Source organism: Lampetra planeri, chromosome 38 (genome assembly GCF_965212315.1).
Source record: "Lampetra planeri chromosome 38, kcLamPlan1.2.h2, whole genome shotgun sequence".
NCBI lineage: Eukaryota > Metazoa > Chordata > Hyperoartia > Petromyzontiformes > Petromyzontidae > Lampetra > Lampetra planeri.
In genome coordinates, this window is record NC_136144.1 from 9,367,938 (window position 1) to 9,389,162 (window position 21,225).

Consider the following 21,225-nt stretch of genomic DNA (forward strand, 5'->3'; position numbering starts at 1 on the left):
CTCCTGGTCGCAGCAGGTTGGCAGCTGCTGTCAAGAGCTAGGATTGGGATAAGCCAGGGGGGCGGCAAACCAAAACAACAACAAGAGGCTTTTTTTGTTTCGAATTCGGTAAAAAAAACAATATTTCAAGAGCCACAACGCACGCGAATACGAGATGGTGGTCCTTAATAAATAACGTCACGCAAACAGTCCTTAAAGAACCGCATGCGGCTCCGGAGCCGGAGGTTGCCAAGCCCTGCCCATGGTAAACTGAACTCGCGTGGTGAAATGGACTTCAATGGTCAGGGGGTCGGCAACCAAAATAACACGAGACATTTTTTTCGAATTCAAGAGCCGCACTGTAGTCGTTAAAGAGCTGCATTTATACTCTTTGGTTCTTTCGGTAAAGTCACGTAGAAGGGAAACAATAAAATAATAAAAATATAAAACAATAACATTCTCACGACGTTTCGACTGCAACACAAGCAATCATCATCAGGTGTGAAAAACACAGCAAGAAAATGTGATGATTGCTTGTGTTGCAGTCGAAACGTCGTGGGAATTATATTGTTTTATATTTCTATAATTTTATTGTTTCCCTTCTACGTGACTTTACCGAAAGAACCAAGAATATAAACCACACTCTGTTGAACTCTAGAACGCTCTTCCTTCTGATATTAGGAAACCACTGGAGCTTTGCTACTTTTAAATCTAAATTGAAAATGTATTTATTTAGAACTCCTATTTGTGTTAAATTTGTTGTCCTTCACCGATACCTCCGATAAAGACGGTTGGCTACGAATGGTGCAAAAGAAATTCAACATAAATACATACACACTGCTGCTGTCCATCAGCAGTCCTGCTGCTGCTGCTGCTGCTCCTGTGTTGTCCTTCTGACGCGACTGGAGGCGAGGAGCTCTCTGACCTCACGAATGACCAGGGGCAGCAGGCAGACGATGGTGAGCAGCGTCTGTGTGGATGGTGCAAGGGCAGAAACATTGAGAAAACACAAAAAGCAAAACGCTGCCATCAAAACTTAACGCCGCTTTTTCCTCCGTCTCCAACTGTATCCCGACTGAGCTATCGGCCAAATGTTACGAGACACAGTGTCCATTAGTGTTAGGAAACGGTCCATAGAATCGAATCAAATTATTTGTACGGTTGGTTTTCACGCCATTCCCATTGCACAAAGCCATCACGAAGGCTCTGTGTTTCACAGACAAGTGTAGTATGGAGAGGTTCACAGTAATTGGCGATGCTGCGATGTGGGTTTTCCCAATTAGGTAATTTTCAAACGTGTAACCGCACATGGCCTACTTTTGTCTAATGACATCACAGAATCTTTTATGGTCACCGAGGCAAACAGCAACGTATTTTTTGGTAAACGAACCCACAATATTAACCAGAGTCATCACTAGGCTCAAAGTGCAAACCTCTGCTGCAAGCGGCAAAAGTCATCAAAAGAAGAGGACATGACAGAGTTGAGGTCATGTCAGGTGACCCCTGATCCACAGTTTCCCACTGTTCTGCCACATGACAGTAATGTTTGTCGTATGACAGTCAAACCACGATGATGGAGCGATGAAATCAGCTGATGTACAGGTGTTAGATGAATGGTTACATCGCATGTCCGTAAAAGATGGCAACGGTTTGGGGTGTCCTTCATCCAGCAGTGGAATCGTCATAGCCGGTTATGATATTGAATCCAAGGACTTACTTTATACAATACACGAAATTACTTTGTTTAATTCTGTTTTGTTTCAATAAATCATATTTATAACTGTTTTCAAATTATTTAACACATTTCTTTTTTAGAACAAGATATGAGGTAAAAAACCATTTATATTTGTGATTCAAGCCATATATAATGCATATATATTCAATATGCATAGGTAGTCTCATTTATAAACTGCTATGGGCCACTGAGACACAGTGTATCTTTTATAAGGGTGTAAGCTAACAAGGCAACAGTGGATTTTTGATGGACTGCTAACATCTGGCTCGATGAGTTTTAGGCATCTCTACTGAATCATAAAAAAACCCGATGTGAGTTTAGCTTGCATGCTAATTGCAATTCAAATGAATTATATTAGTATGTTATTGTGCTGTTTAAATTATTACTGAAATATATATCCAAGGAAAATGACTGTGATTGCCATATGTTCATCTAATGGTGTGCGTGTAATAATTGTTTAATTTGTATGAATGCAAACTTCACGTGGTTCTTTATTTTAGGCTAATGTTCATAATGAAGGAGACGGTACAAATGAGATGGAAATAGACAGAACAACGAAACAATACAGAGTGTAGAGACTATTCAAACAAAACAGGACCAGATAGCGGAGACGGCAGAGACTGTACATATTCTTGGTGCTTTCGGTAAAGTCACGTAGAAGAGAAATAATAAAATAAATAAATTTAACATTTAATTCTCACGACGTTTCGGCCACAACGCAAGCAGTCATTAGGATGCTGTCTTTCCGACAGCTCTGTTCTTCACCTGAGGATGGCTGCTTGCGTTGTGGCCGAAACGTCGTGAAAATTGTATGATGTTTTATTTTATTTACTTTATTATTTCCCTTCTACGTGACTTTACCGAAAGAACCAAGAATATGAATCCATGCAGTCCCGAAAGCTTTAAGTCGAAAAAAGACTGTACAGACGATACAAATCAGCGGTGTAGCTATCGAGTGCGCGGGCAGTGTCATTCCACAATCGACAGCAAGACCACGGGGCTGGAGGTGCCCAAGTGCTGGGCTACGAAGAAGGGGGCGAGTGGGAATTGGACAGGGGGGCACTGCTTAGCCCATGCAAACCTCGCTACACCACTGGAACAAAATAAATCAGTACAATAAGACAAACACTGAAGTGATCTTTTAATTGAATCGTGACTATGACGTGACACTTCATGAAATCACAGAGGTGGCGGCGAATCGAGGCATTCAAAATTATCCAGCATACAGCGCAGTGCTGAGACACGGCAAACTCCCTTGCTACCACTGCTCTGTAATTGCTAACACCTCACTGGCATGCAGACAGGCGTGTTACTCGTTTTGCACAAAATGAGCCTCTACAGGATTCGCCAAGCCGACTTGGGTTCAAGAGGTATTAGGAGCTATGAAGGGAGTTTCATAGGGAGCCACGGTGGCGAGATGTGAACTACCTCCACTGGTATACAGGAGGATGTGGGTTCGATCCCGACCCTGATGCCTGTATACTTGAAGTTTGCATGTTCTCCCCGTAGTGGTGTGGATTTTTATCCGAGCCCTCCGGCTTTCCCCTTCATATTTAGAAACATGCGATTGGAATATTTGGCTGCTATACATTTCAACATAGTAGGCCACTTCATTGGGCTATCATTTGTGGCCAGGTCGCTTCTGAAAATTAGCTATATAGCTCAATGGGCCTGACCAGATAAAATAAAAAATAGTTTAGATAGAAGACAGTGTTTACTGCAGCAGGAGCAGGTGGGTAGGGTAAGGACGTGTGCGATCAGAGAGACATTTTGGGTGTTGCTCTGCATGTTGTTTCAAAACTTACCATCAAAATGAAGAGATAAAACACCCATCCCCAGCCAAGTTTGTTTTTTATGACGGCCACCAAAAACTGAAATAGATAGAAGTAAAGAATAAATATGGTACAAAATGATCGTATGCAATGCAACACTCACTTTGATTAGCCGAGCATTTTGAACTACACACATTCGCCTATAAATGTAACAGAATTCATAGCAATGGGAGAGTGGTTAACACACCACACTATTTAGCCAATGACCCCGAGATTGATTCCTGGCCGACGACTAACATCAGTGACAAGTGAAAACTGGGCGTCCCCTTCACCAACCCGCACTGAAGTATCGTCCTCACAGAGGATGATAAGATATACTGTACACATATATAACGACTTTCAGTTTATGTAAATTAATTTCAGTGATTCACTCGACAGTGTCATTTGGTGCTACGGGGGAGTATTCTAGCAGTAATGCACCTGGACTGACGTGGACACCAATGCATACGATTGGACAATCCTCTTCTTGGTTCTTTCGGTAAAGTCACGTAGAATGGAAATAATAAAATAATAAACATAAAACATAAAATAATTCTCACGACGTTTCGGCCACAACGCAAGTATCCGTCCTCAGGTGAAGAACAGGTCTGTCGAGCCCCAGGCTTGGAGCGACTATTTAAGCTGGGATGGAGGGGCGAAGAGCACCTTGACAAAATAATTTGCATATCAAGAGGAATTTAGCATATTTATGGGAAATGCAGATATGCGATTAGTACTACTTGTGAAATGCGTAGGAGGTGGGCGGGGGGTTTCAAAGTCATATTATGCCCGTGCATTATGCAGGATTAGCAGCATCAAAGGGAGGGGATAGGGGTAGCAATAATAAAGGGAAGCAATGTTAATAGTATAGCTTCGCCGTTGCTTGCGCTTGGCTCGCCTCCCGTTAGCTCTCCCCGCCCCCCGTCGCTCCGTGCGTGCTGAGGCTGCGGTGTCTGGCTCGGCTTGGCTTGGTGTGCAGACGTGGATGAGCGCTCGGGGGGGGCTCCCCGCCCGTGCAGATATGCGATTAGTACTACTTAGTACTACTTGTGAAATGCGTAGAAGGTTTGTGAATCCACTGCTGGATGAGGGGCTTCCCACACCGTGCAGGTCGTGGTGGCTATTTGACCCAAACCTCACCACGCTGGTCAGTGTGGTTCAATGAAATTGGGCAGGGAGCAGCATACACAGATTGCACTGCACTGCCCTCTGCTGCCCACAACATAACCCTGCAGTAGCCTATTGCAGTAGTCACCCACGCAAACACTATTTCGGCTTAAATCTGCTTAGCTTCCACAATCTGAACAGATCGGTCACTTTCCTGGTGATATGGTCATATGCAAGGGGAACCAATATGAATAGGTGAAAATGTTGTCCTTCCCCCGCATCTCTGATTAGCACAGCTGGCTGCGCACAGTGCGAAAGAAGTTCAACATACACCAACATCTTCTTGGTTCTTTCGGTAAAGTCACGTAGAAGGGAAATAATAAAATAATAAAAATTAAACATAATAATACACACACATATATATACTGGGTTGATTGGGCGACGTCTGGACTTGAAAAGGAGAGAAGGCGGTGTTCTATACCTGCCCCGCGGAGGCTCCCAGGCTGCCCGTTCCATCAACAATCCCCGTCACAGTGGCCAGAGCCTCCTGGTTTCCCTGAACGGGCCCCTGTCGGCCCAGGTCTGCCGAAACGGCCGAGCTGATCAGATTTGCTGGCCCTCCCACGAAAAATCCTGCGTGAGTCAACAGACACAACTGAACAATCAATACGGTTGCGACCTCTCATTTTGAACAATCACCAAACAAAAATAACTTGATTCCATGTATACGTAATCATAATAATAAAGATAACAATGGCATGCAAGTATGCCAGAGAACTGCATTACGTATCAAGATGCGCTTAATGGAGGGTCCTGCATTTAAATGTTTGGCCAATTCAATTGCTGGCTGTTTTGTGTGCAGAAGGGTTAGTGGAAAAACACGGCGTGTATTCAGGCTGAACATTCAAATTCAGAGCGCAACTAAGCTGCTCATTGCTCCAATTTTTTTTTTAAATACCTCTTAATGGCAGGTCTGGAGTGTTTCTTTTGTTTATAAATGTGTCCATACCATAAGAATGGGGAATTTTTACCTCGAACTTAGGGATGGTCAAAGATAAACTGACTGCTTGTTTGAGCAGTAGGTATTGTGATTTAAATAAAGACAAACATAGTATTTCTTTGCAGGAGAAACTAACATTAACAATTGGCAGCATTGAAGGTTAAACATAATGGATTTGGAAAAGATGTTTGCACGTAAAATGTCTGACCTGTAACGCCCATTAATAAGCCATTCACCGATTTATTGTTCGGAGAATCTGGGGAAAAAAAATAGCATAAACAATGTCATCGGCTCAAATTGTGGACAGGCGTGTACACTTGAAAACCCAAGTTTAATCACGTACAGCTGTCAGGATTAGCCTGGGTCAAGCGCTCACATTTGTATCCGACCAGCGAGCCCGTGGCGAGGACGAGCATGAGGGTGATGATGGGAGCTCGCTTGCCCAAACGGTCAGAAACCAATCCCCCCGCCGCTCCACCTGCAGCACAGGAGGCAACAACGTGGGTTATTAAAGCACAATCAACTCTTGCTTATCCGTGGGCGGATTGTATGGGTCACTGATTAACCAAACTCATCTGCACCCGTTACGTGCAGGCTGGTCACAAGCGAGTTCTCACTTGATGACTCTGCTCACGTGACTGTAAACATGTCGGCATGGAAATCGATTACTTTAAGAAGTAATAAAAACAAGATGACACAATCCATATCTTTTAGGTTTACTGTGTGCTATTGCACCGAGTGTACACATTCCTGCGGAGGGAGCTGGTAGGAACGTTGGGTTGCTCGGTCAATGGCCAGGATCAACGGCGGTGTGGTGTATTCCGCAAATATGCCCGACTGTGAGGGCGGGCACAAGCCGGCGTGAGTAGGTTAAACGTTGAGTTTTATAAGGGCACCACGGGGTGACCAGCCCCTCCCAACCCAGCGCCACCCCTCCCACCCCCCACCCAGCCCCACCCTCCCCACCCAGCCCCTCCCCACCCTCCCCACCCAGCCCCTCCCCACCCTCCCCACCCAGCCCCTCCCTCCCCTCTCCACCCAGCCCCACCCCTCCCATTTTTGGATGCACGACGGACGGACACAGTAATTTATTGCATATATATGCAGTGACTATTCATGTCAACGTAATTCTTTTTTCACGGAATATACAGTCAAACCTCTATCTTATGTTCTTCAGAGGACAGGAGAAATTTAAGTTAATGCTGAGAAAGAGTCAGACCAACAACGAAGGCTATTTCCTGCCATAAAAATCGGGTACTTGATGCTGTTTCAGACAGGCTGCATCTCTCACTCAATGCAACTCCAGATCCACATACACAAATACAGCAAGTATACAACAGATGACAAACAAATTCTGACTTAATTAAACATAACAGGTGATGGAATAAACTACATCTATCCCCCCCCCCCCTTAGTTACTCGTTAACAATACAGTTTGGCTGTACATTTTGTCGTCACCAATTTACGACGACGGGGTTTCACGGAACGCAATGTGACGTCGTAAAAGTGGGGACCGCCTGTACTAGATTTTAAAGTGTTAAGAACGGAATAAAGTAAATTCAGCCTTTTTCAAAAAACGGCTGCCCATAAGGGAGCAGCCAAAGAGCCACATGCCAAAGAGCGGCATGCGGCTCTTTGCCTGCAAGACCACAACAAGGATAAAGATGGTGAATAAAAGACCATGCTGATGATCAGCAGAGTTTAAGCTTAGAAAACAGGGGCGGGAAACTTTTTTTCTGCCAAGGGCCATTTGGATATTTATAACATCATTTGCGGGCCATACAAAATTATCAACTTAAAAATTAGCCTGCTATATTTGGTCAAACATTTAATTAACTCACCCCTAATGTGATGGCTGCAACTGCTTCTCTTTGGTGAGGCGTGTGATGTTAGCTGGTGTTGATGATGTTGCTACTCGCAACTGCTTTTCCAGGTTTGCTCCTAGATTTATTGAATTTCGAGTCCCGCCTGCGGTTTCCTTGGCAGGGCCACACCAAATGATTTTGCGGGCCTTATACGACCCGCGGGCCGGACGTTCCCCACCACTGTTATAAAGCCTTAGCAACCATTCATTCATGTTCTCTCTCATTCTCTCTCTCAATACAAACCGACGGGTGTTCTTTTGACCGACCGGCATGCAGCATGTGGCGAATGCTCTGCGACGCTCACCGATTATTCCTCCCACGTCGTACCAGATGGACATCCGGTCTGCGTCCGCCTCGCTCCAGCCGAAATGTCCCGACAAGTAGAAGGGAAGCCAGAAGAAGAAGGAGTAGTTCACCAGCTTGAGGCAGGCATATGCCAGAGAGTACTGCGTACAAAAACAAACATCCCCCGTATAACCTTAACAGACTGTTTGGGCAAGCGCTGTTAGCGATCACCGATGAAGGCCGGCACGACACATGAAGGGGTGGAGTGGCCAGCCCCATCCCAGCCGCCTTTGTCTCCCTCGTGGCAATATTTACACATCGCACCAGGTACTCATTTGAGGCCGAGTCGATCTAGGGAAGGCTTAGGACCGGTTCAGATAATCGCCGCTGGTGCTGGCTGTGAGCGTGAAAGGAACTCAGGTCGCCGAGCGTGTAGTGCCACGTGCGAACCACTGCACCACCGCACATGGAGGCACATGCACAAAAATGTGGAAAAGACCACTCAGCCTTTGTGGATTATGCCAAAAACCACCAGCGGTTCCTGAAGAAGCGAATTGTGGTCTTTTTGTCTTAAGTCACGATCAAAATGAATTTGAGAAAATGGGCTCTGGTGTAATGGTAAGCATATGGGACTCGCAATCCAGAGGTCGCAGGTCGGATCTCCCGGCGCGGCAGTTAAAACAATGGACCACTTTCTTAAATCCACCCCCGCGCCTCCGTTTACCCAGCGTCATAAATAGGTACACCGCAGTTAGTTGAATGGCAGGTCGCATACAGTGGGGTAAAGCACAGGGACTCGCACTTCCTTCAGAAAATCTGGCCAGCGAGGAAGAGCAGCACAACACCCTGTAGAGGGGCACGATAAAAATGCCTTAATTTGAAGCTCTTCCGCCAGCAGTGACGTGAGCAAGCAATTTCCCGGCTGAACCTTCACCTTCTACAATAATGAACACCTACGGGAAATCTCTTAACAAAAATGTTCGCTGCGGTTGGCAGTGACTCACTCACCAACGCCACACCAGGCAGACACACAGCCTGGAAGAAGCCCAATGCCGGAGCTGGGCTCACGGGGTCACCAAGCAGCGTAGTCTGCTCAACGGCCTCGGCACAGTTCACCGATTCGCCGGCTCCATCCTCGGCACAATCCGGTGCAGGTAATCCTGTGTGGTAGAGGCATGTGCACAGGTCATCTGGATCTTACTGGGAGGGAAACTAGACACTTGCTCTGGTGCTGGACAGTAGTGCCGTAGTAGTGTGGTTGGCATGGACCCTGTTGCAAGAAATACAATTCCCCTGTGTACTTTCATTGTCCCCTCACACGGAGCTTAATTTCATCACGATCTGTCCAGGTCAGCGATGACCCGTAAATATGTGTACACATCCAGCACACCACATCGAGTTTCCATATCACTCTGGCTCTGATTACGAGACACACTCCACTCCCAGTCCACTCATGTCCTAGAAATAATTTGGTAATAAAATTAAGCTCTGCCCTCTCACGTCATGTCTCCACATGCTAATCTCACATTCCACATGTGCGCACGTCTCTAACAAGGTAGACCGAGGAGTCTTGGTGTCACATGACCAGTTCACATAACGTACACCCACCAATCACAGTCACGTCTATGCCCCTCACCTCCACCAACCCTCACACCGATTGGTGTGAAGAAGCATGGCGAAACAACTTCCACGGCTGACACAGAGTGCAGAGGCCTTCATCCAGCTGTGGATGGCAATCGGGGTGATAATGCTCGGTTCACGTTACGCATGCGCAAACACGTGGGGAGTCTGGGTCGCTACTTACCGACCTCCAGCGGAGAGCTGACCAGCCCAAAGAAGACGACAATTCCAGAGGCAAACAGGCAACACGCAGTGACCAGGAATGCATACTGCACGCAGGAACAAGCGGGAGACTCGCTCAGTATACAAACTCTGTGTGTGAACGCTCGGCGCGTGTAACAGTTCACTCGCACAGAGATAGTTAACGAATTGTCAAAATGTTTCTAATTCGACTGTATTTTCTCCAGTTTACATTCTCAATCATTCTGTCCAGTTAGCTTCATGTCCCTAAATGTGATGTACATGTTAAAGTACAGTCCGTTTGTCAATCCGCTATTGCATTAGGGCCTCGCCATGCCCAGCACGGGTCCACGCAGGTTCGTGAAGGTGGCAAGCATAGACATGACAGCTTGAAGTGCAGTACAAGAGCGGATTTTGCTGCAATGGCATCTGCTGTATCACCACAGCAGTCTACAACACCTGCTTTGGGTGTGTGTATATCGGTTGTCCATCCAAGCACTATCAAGGCTCAACCCTGCCTAGCTTCTGAGATCTGATGAGATCAATATATGCAGATAATTTTCTTCGTAAAATACATTCTTCAGTGCATGATTTGATTCATTTTGGTTGCAAGATTAACACAAATTCCTAATAACGCATTCATATACAGGTAGTCCCCGACTTACGATGGTCCGACTTACAATATTTCGATCTTACGATGGCGATATGACAAAATTGTAAAATATTTTACATTTCGAGCGGCGGGCAAACGCAGCAGCGTACGAGGTACGATACTGTACATTGGGACGCTGCCGGGATGTACTGTACACATATAGTTTATACAGTATGGTACTGTAAATTGCTCTGTTTTGCTAAATTATCACCATTCTTTAAGACTCCTGGGTAGGCTAGGCCATTTTAGACTTACGATATTTTCGACTTACGATGGGGTCGTCGTAACGCATCTCCATCGTAAGTCGGGGACTACCTGGATTTATTTTCAAAGTAACCACAGTGCTACACACAGCGTCAATCAATGTGCACGCTGAATTAATCCGCTTGTGTCATCACGTGCGCCCGACATGTTTCCCGTGCACACATTTCTTTCTGCAATCGAATTCTCTCACAACAGGGAGGCTTCCCTTAATGGAATGGCAGGCCAGCATTTGTATCCCCATCGCACCCACTCACCTCATAGCCAAACCGGAGCACGCCAGAGACGAGCAGAGCTCCTAGGATGTTCCCCACAGAAGCACAGGCGCTCCACAGCCCAAACACTAGCCCACGACTGTTGGAGTACACACCACATGTACACACTGAATGTAAAGCAATATCGTTATTAATATTACTGGAATCTGTTGATATTTCAAAGTTGCAGGCTCAGTGCACCAGGCTGCGGCGTCATACTCGTTAGAATTGAGAACCTGGTTTAATCGCACGCGGCTGAAGCCTAGATTCAGCCCCAGGAACACAGAAACCCAGGGTCGACACTCACACACCTGATATTAGCCCCCTCTTGTATGTATGTGTATGTATGTTGAATTTCTTTCGCACCATACGTAGCCAACCATGCTAATCGGGGGTGCGTAGGAAGGACAACAAAATAAACACAAAAAGGAGTTCTAAAGAAATTAGTTTTAAATCTAGATTTAAAAGTGCATCGCTCCAGTGGCTTCCTAATATTGGAAGGGAGAGTGGTCCAAACGGCAGCAGAAACGCATCCTGAACGAACTGGCCACTTATCTTCACCTGTCTTTGCCAAACCAGTTGCCCATGATGGCCACAACACAAGGCCATCCCGTGGACTGCAGCAAGCCGTTGACGGCCCACATCACAGCATAGAACGGCATGCTGTAGAAACCCAGCCACTCAGTCACAGAGCCGAACACCAGGACCTGCATCACACACAGCGAGGAGACAGCAGAGCAGAGCCTCCCTACACTGGCTGAACTACCTAATAGTCCGGTTGTAGTTTGATCAATGACAAACATTCATACAAGAACCAAGTAGCGCTTATATTTTGGATACAGTCAACTCTCTGTCATCTGTGAGATGTACATTATTATAATATATATTTAGTGTCCTATCCAAGGTGACTTGAAAGAGGTCAGGCAAAGGTCAACCTAAATTGTAATGTAGTACAGCACAGGTAATGATTATCTCTGCAGACTACTAGAGTTGTGAAAGTTTTCTTACCACAATAGCGGACGAGCACATTCCTAGAGTCAGCACCAGGCGCAGGTTAAACCTGTCCCCAAGGTAGCCACTGATGTACAATCCCTGTGTACGACACAAAGTGTATTATTACTATGGGTGTAACGATTTATCATTTGATTAATATACACTTTTTTTTTACACTTTTGGTAAAAGTCATAAGTAATTCCACACCCCCATATAGCCAACAGACTGTTTTGCCAAGTCCTGTTAGTAAGCAAGTGTTAAATTTTGATTTAAAGCTTTCATGACTGCAGTGATTCATATTCTTGGTTCTTTCAGTAAAGTCACGTAGAAGGGAAATAATAAAATAAAAAAAATATAAAACAATAAAATTCTCACGACGTTTCGACTGCAACACAAGAGATCATCATCAGGTATGATTGCTTGTGTATTGTATTATTTCCCTTCTACGTGACTGTACCGAAAGAACCAAAAATATAAGCAAGTGTTGTTAGTGCTTTTCGTGTTTTGTTGCTATTTGCGTTTAGTTTGTTGTCCTTCCCCTGCACCTCCGATTAGCACGGTTGGCTACGTATGGTGCGAAGGAAGTTCAACATACATACATACATATGGAGACCAGTATGGTGTACAAGGGGGGTGTGGTGTGGTTAGCACCATACCCAGCTTTATTTGTATCCCCTGGGGAGGCCCAGAGACCACTCGCCATGGATGTTAGCCAGGTCGCCAGGCTCGCAGCGCAGTGCAGTAGCCACTGCACCAACGCTCCGTGCTCAGGATGGAGACACCAATACACACTGCTCTACCATTCGGGGAGGCTGGAGTGCAATTTCCTCAAAATTGATATGTACCACAGCGTACGAGAAGAGGAAGATGGTGTCCAGCGCTCCCAGGAAGAGCGATGCATTGTTTTCGTCGGGAAAGAGCTGATGAGCTGACCACACCTGTTGGAAGAAATCAATGTTAATAACCGTATAATTGTATTACAAGGAAGAGCAAATGATCTAGCCAAGTGATGCCGTTACAGTATGCGCGACTAACATTGTATACGCGTAAAGCCCTGCCAGAGATTGACAATGAGCAGAACTTAATGGAAAGTTACATTGGTTGTGCTATAGAGAAACTGGTCTCCGCTTTAGGCATTTGGAATAGCCTTGGTGATATAACGTTATATCCTAAACTTAACTCTTTTCATGATTTGTAGTTTGCAATAAAACCAGAATGCCAGTGTAGCAGCTCTGATTGGTTTTGATGACTTCTATTTTTATAAGGCCATGGTTTGAGAGGGCTTAGAAGACTGCGGTAGTTTCGACCGAATCAAATCTTACATTAGTCTACAAAAAACGAGAATAATGACAATTTATGTCAACGTGTTTATTCTAGGATCTGATTGGTGACATGTCTGCGGTCAATGGTAAAAAAACATTTCTCCAATTCAACTTGCCCATGTGGTTAGTTGGTGTATAAAATATCCATTATTTTGGATTCCTGTTAACTTCGTGAACAGTTTCATACATAGTAGAGTTGTTGTTTTTTTGGGGGGGGGGCTAATGGGTCTGTAATTATTAAAATATATTTTCCTCCCTTTTTGAATGGAAGAACGATTAAAATATAATTTGATGATTGACAAAATATATTTATATGTAAATATTCAGAAAACTATGACTTTTGGAAAACCAACTTGACAACATAAAGCAACATACTACCGGTGTAAAAATGTTTTATCAGTGAATATTACCTGCTATGCCACGTGGATCACAAACGTGGACATTGACAAAAAAAATTTCACAAAAATGGAAAAGGGCACGAAGAAGCATAGAGAGAGAATAGGCAATACATGAAAATCAGAGACATTGCTTTGTCTATTCAGGAAAGTAGATAAGGCTGGGCAGGACACATCGCTGGTAAGGATGACAACCGATGGACAAGACTTTGTGACGTGAAAATTAGTTTCTTGCAGGAGTGAGATGGATTGTGGCATTCCATGACCGTGACCGATTACACCAGCGTGGGGAGGCCTTCATCTAGCAGTGGACAGACATGGCCGATGATGATCATAGGAATGTGGACTTCCACCACTGGTACAGGGCTATAATGTGGCACTGAGTGAAGACTGTCTGTGTAATCTCACCTCTGGTGGGTATAGGGTCCCCGTTGATTCGTTGGTGGGTGTACCCGTCCACTGGACCGACAGGCTGACTTTAACATTGCTAAATGTTTTTCGCGTCACGTGGAAAAATGCATAGCTGAAAGACAAGGGGAGACAATATATGACATGCACAAAGACAGGCAGACATTATAGCAATTTTTTTTTTAAACACACTTGGTTGGCCCCTTACCAAGTAGTATTCTTTTCAAGGGAGATATTACATAGCCCAGCTCAGGCAAGCTGCTATCAAGCTTGGAGTGATCGGGGAGTCTGTTTGTATGGCACCCAAGCTTTATAATTCCCTACCATTTGGCGTTAGGAATTCACAGTCATTGGAGAATTAGAAATCCCAGAGGAAGACCCATCTATTTAAAAAAAAACTCCTCTCTCCAGTTCTCTATCATGTCACAAGATGGTATTCCTTTCCCTGGTGACTTATCACTTATTTTCCTCATTTAAATGCACGGTGGTCTGAGATACATTGTTCAAGTGCACCTTATGATCAGTGGCGGCTCCTGCAAAATCTCTCAGGGGGGGCAAATGTCTGGATGATTGATAAGGATAAGGTCCACCCATGCAATGGATAAATTAACAGCTTAAGCATGTAAAGGCAACTTCACTTCTTTAATATTAATGAAAAATAAAGTGACTCTTACAATACATCTTGTTTGTTTCTATCTCACTATTATTACAATCCACTCAGTTTCTTTTATTAAAGATTCCACTAGGTGGCGACAAATAATATTGTTGACTGAAACGTGCTTACGTATGATGACGTAAGCACGTTAGTGCGAGCCCTCCCGGAAGCCATAGAGAATGCATTGCAGCGCCCGCCGTTCGAAAAAAAACATCTTTGAATGTAAGTCTATGAGACCACTCGGGGCGATTCCCAGCCAGAGTGAAATCGCTCAAAAAGAGGCGGTACTCCACAGAACGTGACATGACGCTGATTGGACTATATCCAGAGGCACAGTAACGGCTGAGATTGGTGGTGCGTCGCCCAATCGCCCTAATGAAGAAACCGCCCCTGCTTATGATACTAAAATATTATTCTTAAAGACAAAAATTTCACAAAACTTTCACAATTAAAACCACTGACTACTTGTGTATAAGTGTCATTTCAGAAAGTAAACTTCCATGAATTCAGTACTTCTATATTAAAAATGACATGATCTTTTAATCCATGTATGTTTTAACATGTGTCACTTTCAAGCATGCAAAAATAGATGTCCTTATCAAGCCAATTCATTTTCTCCTATTGCTGACAAATGTTGTCGATAATGGTGATGAGGCCAAGGTTGCTGAAGACACTAAACACGATGATGCCGATTCTTCTGCTGCTCATTGTTGATGATGATGCCGATTCTACTTTAAATGCTGGTGCAAATAATAATTAAATTGCTGCTAAGGTTAGCATTGATTATGATGAAATTATGGTAGGCAGTGTGTACAGTTTGAATAGGTTTGAATGTGTCCCCTCCTATGTATGGGGTTTTCACCTGCTGCTCCAGTGTTCCCACTCATAAAATACTAAATTGACCAAACATCACAATACATCCTGTCCTGAAAAACAACCTTGACATTAATAATGACTTCCTGATTAAAGGTCACTTTCATTAAGCATGAATTGATTAACCTTTTCATTACATATTATTCTTAAGTTCACAATATATGCATTGAATTATGCACTCAACAGCTGATGATTTATGATCAATGCAAATTCTATTACATTGTTATTTTAATGTATACAGCACGTAATTTTCAACAGTGTTTGATCCTGTATTCAAATCAGTTGGGGTTAGTATAATAACGATCTGTATTCCATAACTGTGGAGGAGACATTGGCACTTATGTTGATGGGCTCTTCTACATTCATATGGTATATCAAGCCTCTCTTGAGTATAATGACCCCACAGATTACTATTATCAGATGGCTGATGTTGGATTCAAGCCAATGAACTCTGGACTCTGAGAGGGTGAGAACGCCACCAAACCACCCGGTTGATACAATCAAAAGTTAGGAAATCTATTGCATATGCATGTATTATGTAACACTTTAATATAGGCATTTCTTCCAAAGTAATTTATTTGCAGTATGGAAGCTGACGAGCAGCCGTCTGGCAAGCCACAATGCACTGGCATATCTACAAATACTAGTCCTTATTTGACCTGGTATGTGTGTGCAAGTTTTGGGCAACCCTTTGATCAATTTGCCCTTTTCCAATAGGGCAAGTCCCGAATGGTAACATGACTCTAGACTACAGTTTGGTTCGTATTTAATCGCCCACCCCCCTTGTTAAGGATGCACAGACACGCATAATGTATAAACGCTTTCAACCTTGGTTAAAAAGTAATAAAATTAGATTTTGGAACACAATCGACATACCAGTAAACATTGATTCAGCTGCAAAAGTGGACATTGACCAAAAGTGTACACTACACGTGATATGGACGTGCATTTTATATCGCAAGAGCACCAAGATAAGAAATACAAATGAAACACACTGCAAGAAGACTGCTGGCAATATCCACAACATTAATAACACATGGGACACATAAAATAACAGAATCTTAACATTTGGAGAACGTTTCTAAGAACACAGTTGGATCACATGACCTAGAAGAAGTACAAGGCTGAATATAAGTTTTATGGAGCAACAGAACTGCATTCTGTTAACAAATATGTGCGACGATCATAGCAGTTACACAACTTCAACTTGTCATCACCACTGGTTACAAGAGACGTAACATTTAAAAGAGAGCAATTAACAATGGGAAATATCATGTAATATTGGGCGTAGGTGGCCCGCAATACTGCTTTAAACCAACCAATGAATGTAATTGCACAGCAACAAGTACGGACTGCACAGTCTGGGCTGAATGCACCATCGACCACAGCGATACCTAAAGAAGGTGAGTAGGAAGACACAAAAGTGGTGATGGGTCCAGCCCCGTCTGGGGGCCTCAGGTGTCATTATTGCTCTTTGTGTCAAGGGAACTTCGAGTCAGCTTCCCTGCAGACAAACACAATCAATCATGCATGCACACACACACACAAACAACAAAACTGATCAATCAGCATGAGCAAGGAGCCCGCTACTATGCTACCAAGTGTCCAAGCGTTCAGCCAGTAGTAAAACATTGGGAAAGCTCTCATGTCAAGAGCCGCATTACTCACAGAGATATACCTAATAAATGAAACTTGAAATACATAGGCTTTTCTGACCAATATTATCCATAAGGTTGTTTGGGTCAGATCGCATAAATATAAATGTGTCGAAAATCCACCACCACCCGACACAGCCAATTAATAAGGTTTGTCACGTAAACGAAACACGTCAATTAGTTACTGGCTCAGCATGTCGTTGTGTTGTAGAGTAAACCCACACTATTTACAACTCGAGTACATATTGCCGGAAATTACACCTAGCCTCATCAGGCGACAGCCAGCATTGTGGAGAAATCCTCCTTTTTCGGTCTTAAATAGTGTCGGTTATCCAAGAAAACCTCATCGAGTCTCAAGCCTTTTTTCAGGAGGATCCTACACTGAGATGTTAGGCAAATTGCATTAATGTTTGGCACGTAAACTTGGGTGGACAACCCAAGCACATTAAGGGTTAAACCCCAGAGATCCAGAAATAAGGGTTCAAATAATACATTTTCTGTGCTGTCATCTCCCGAGGACCCTGCAGCCCTGTGGGTTTTGGCATTTTACAAATCCGAGATGCACCAACCCTCGTCTCCAATGTGCTGTTTCAGTTTTTCAGTTTCATTTATTTGGTATAGCCCTGTGAGCCATTCGACTCTTGAATCGGGTGCAACCGCAACAAACAAAAATCAAAAACATGAACAAGAAAACATCTTAAAGTGACTATGCGCAAATAGAAAAATCCAGGAAAAAACTGAAAAGTCTTCCAGAAAAAAATCACCGTCCACCAACGCTGTGCTAAAATCCCAGTGGGATGCAAGTCAAACAACAACAACCACAAGACAACTTAGATTAAAGCCATCATTCTAACTCCGTACTACAACAAACATGGCCAAACCAAAAAACTTTCGAAATCACCAAAATAAAGCCATAAACAATAAACGACATAAACAACATGTACCACCAAACCCTGTAGCCATAGCTGGCTGCATGAAAGAAGGCACACACAAACACAAAACCTGATTCGGTGGCAAGGTAAGGGATGTCATCTAGCCAACACAATTCAACTTCGCCTACTCATTCGACCCGATTCTACCAGCTGCTGTCATGCAAACACACGTCCTCCAAGATATGCTGTTTACCGTGATATCACACCACCAAGTCATTTCCCCTTTTTACTCCATCAACATGTCCAGCATGTGGCTTGGCTTCCGGGAATTGACGAAATCGCAGGGTCCTTCTGCGTTGATTTGGTCAGAGTTAGGAGTGATAAAGTCAAGTACTGTGATTGAAAGGGGTTAATATTTTCCATTCCTCAATGTGATAATTTCCTGTACAGAAGCCCTGAGCCAGTGATGGATAAAACCATTTTTTTCCTGGATTTTTCTGTTGCGCGTAGTCAATTTAAGATGTTCTTTGTTCATGTTTTTGTTTGTTGCGGTTGCACCCGAGTCAAGAGCCGCATGGCTCACAGGGTTATACCGAATAAGTAACATTATAAAAAAAACTTTTTTCAAAGCTCAGGTTTCTGTAAAACGTGAACGAAATTAAATTTCTAAAATAAATAAAAAGAAAAAAAGAAAATATTATTATTAACATGCCATAACCACATCGTGGTAATTCGGTATGTAAGTATCAAAATTAATATTTTAAAAAACGTTTTTAAAAAAACGCTTTTATGAAATGTACTAGTAATGGAAGAACTCCACGACTCCAGAAAGTGGACCAGAATCTTGCCATAACGTAAGGGCCCATGGCCAATTACAGCCAACTCACGTTGGCTGTAATTAAAATAAGCATATAAAATACATTTTAAAAATATTTTTCTTTTATTTTTTATGATAGAATATGGTATTGTCATCAGTAAGTCATAAGTATACCAAGTTTGCAGTCGATACCACATTGGCAAGTGGGTTAAAATTGAGTTACAAGACAACAACAGAGTGAGTTAATAGAAAGCGTGTAATGAATTAAACTTAAAAACTAACAAATTCTGCCCACTTCACAGAGTGATACTCAGTTTATCGACCTCAAAAGCATGATGGTAACAGCAGTAATGAAGCTTTATCATTCCGTTATTGTACGTTTCATTTATTTGTGGTTTTGCAGCACTGCCAATGTAGTATAATACAAATATATTTAGTTTGTCATGGGGGTTATTTTGACCATACTTCACCTCGCTGGTTATTGTGGGTCAATCAAGGGCTGCGAAATGACTCCGATATTTCGCGACATCAGTGATATAAACGATATACAGAAATAATCACGTATATTTTACGAATCAGAGGCATTGTCAACAGTAGTAAACCATATGATATCGTCTTAATTGGATTCTATAACACTGTACCGTAAACACGGCTATATATTTGCTGCCTTAAGCCACGAAATAATCCCACACACAACTGGCGAAACCGTAACGCAACTTTCAATTAGAAACTCGTCGTCAAATCGATAGGCACGTACCTTCGTCAATGTGTATCTCCTTGCCAAGACGCTCACGCGATCATTCATCGCCGTTCATTTCCCTTCTTCCCCCTTCGTAGGAAACGCATCAAAGTGCCGCATTTTTCATTTTTATTTTCACCACAAAACGCGAGAATTGACGACGAACGCTGATTTTTGTTTCGTTTAACAACAAAACCCTCACCGCCGAGCAGGTTTTCTAAAAGGCTGTTTAATAATTAACCTGTAAACACACAAACGCACTCTCTCGTCTTCACGAGGGAGAAGCAGAGGCTTCTATAATCGCGATCGTGTGTGGCGGCGGGGGGGGAGAGTAATGAAGCCAACGACGCCATCTTGCGTAGGGGGAGGTAACGGCGGCCATTGGTCATCGCATGTAGGAGGCACCTACCCAAGATGGCGGCCAACATATTGTTATTACTGTAATTCTAGATTTTAAGCTTTCGTGACTGCAAGGATTCATACTCTTAGGTTTTTTTGGTAAAGTCACGTAGGTAAAAATAAATAATAAAAGTGACGGTCCCACCTGATGACGGAGACTTGTGTTGCCTCCGAAACGTCGTGATTTATTATTTTAGTTCAATTATTATTTCTATTATTTTATTTTTACCTGCGTGGCTTTACCGAAAAAAAACTAAGAGTATATTGTTATTAATTTTGGTTCATTCGGTAAAGTCACGTAGAAGGGAAATAATAAAATAATAAAAATATAAAACTATAAAAATTCTCACGACGATTCGACTGCAACACAAGCAATCATCATCAGGTGTGAAATCCACAACAAGAAAATTTGAAAAAAACGTCGTGAGAATTTTATTGTTTTATATTTTTATTATTTCCCTTCTACGTGACTTTACCGAATGAACCAAGAGTATCAATCTCTGCAGTCACGAAAGCTTTAAATCAAAATTCAACATATTGTTGTTTATTTATTTCAAGTTAGCCGCAACAACAAATTCCAAACTCACAGTTGTCAAGCCCTGTTAATAGTTAGTTTAACACGTGGGCTTTCGCGACCAATATCAGCCATGATACAGGTTTGTTTTGGGTTAGATCACCTAAATATATAAATGTGTCAATTCGTAAGGGTTGTCACGGAAGTTGCTACCTTATTCATAGCTGTCGACCCATACGGGTTGTTTACCCCGTATTATTGTACACGGAAATTGAGTTTTCAGGTCCAACTCAGGGGATCTGGATCCAACCCACGAAACCTCCCTGCGCACCATGCGACGATAGTTTAGCATTAAAAAAGATGGGGGAGCCCTTGTACGTTGACCAGCACTCTGGGTGGTAGTAACTTGGCACTGCAGCCAGTGCCGTGTAGTTAAAATTGCAATTGCCAGGTGGTGGTGGGTACCGCCCGGGGCATGTTTGCTGATCGTGGTGGGGTGGTACGTCAAGAGCACGACGCTCGCCAATGGTGGGCCACGAATTCGTGGCCACCTCCCATCCACCCACCCACACACACGTGCGGTGCCTTTGTCAACACAGCAAGCGGAGTTCGCCAATGGGTGGGCCACAAATTCGTGGCCACCTCCCACACACACCCACACGGACGGTGTTTTTGTCATCAAGAGCAACAGGCGGCACTGGCCAATGGGTGGGCCACGAATTCGTGGCCACCTCCCACCCACACCCACATGGGCGGTGCCTTTGTCATCAAGAGCAACAGGCGGCACTGGCCAATGGGTGGGCCACGAATTCGTGGCCACCTCCCACTACACCA

At 43.6% G+C, this 21,225-nt stretch overlaps 1 protein-coding gene across 1 annotated transcript; it reads right to left on the reverse strand.

Moving 5' to 3' along the window:
- Window positions 1–545: 545 nt before the first annotated feature.
- Window positions 546–18,697, reverse strand: LOC144731273 (sugar phosphate exchanger 3-like). The gene is made up of 15 exons (XM_078612321.1): window positions 17,620–18,697; window positions 16,790–16,899; window positions 13,868–13,982; window positions 12,588–12,680; window positions 11,758–11,841; window positions 11,311–11,456; window positions 10,753–10,849; window positions 9,587–9,671; window positions 8,791–8,942; window positions 7,802–7,943; window positions 6,009–6,110; window positions 5,841–5,888; window positions 5,114–5,265; window positions 3,520–3,585; window positions 546–949 (listed from the first exon to the last, which is right to left on the reverse strand). The coding sequence occupies exons 2-15, from the start codon at window positions 16,858–16,860 to the stop codon at window positions 830–832; spliced, it is 1,473 nt and encodes a 490-aa protein (XP_078468447.1). The 5' UTR covers window positions 16,861–16,899; window positions 17,620–18,697; the 3' UTR covers window positions 546–829.
- Window positions 18,698–21,225: the final 2,528 nt, after the last annotated feature.

Bases quoted from the DNA above. Each gene is read 5' to 3' on its own strand.
- LOC144731273 (XM_078612321.1), bottom strand. From the start codon at position 16,860: ATGACACCTGAGGCCCCCAGACGGGGCTGGACCCATCACCACTTTTGT. The intron at 11,842-12,587 runs GTACATATCAAT...TGTCGTACACAG, and splicing joins TCCTCTTCTCGTACGCTGTG to GGATTGTACATCAGTGGCTA. The intron at 6,111-7,801 runs GTGAGCGTCGCA...CCTGTGCTGCAG, and splicing joins CGACGTGGGAGGAATAATCG to GTGGAGCGGCGGGGGGATTG.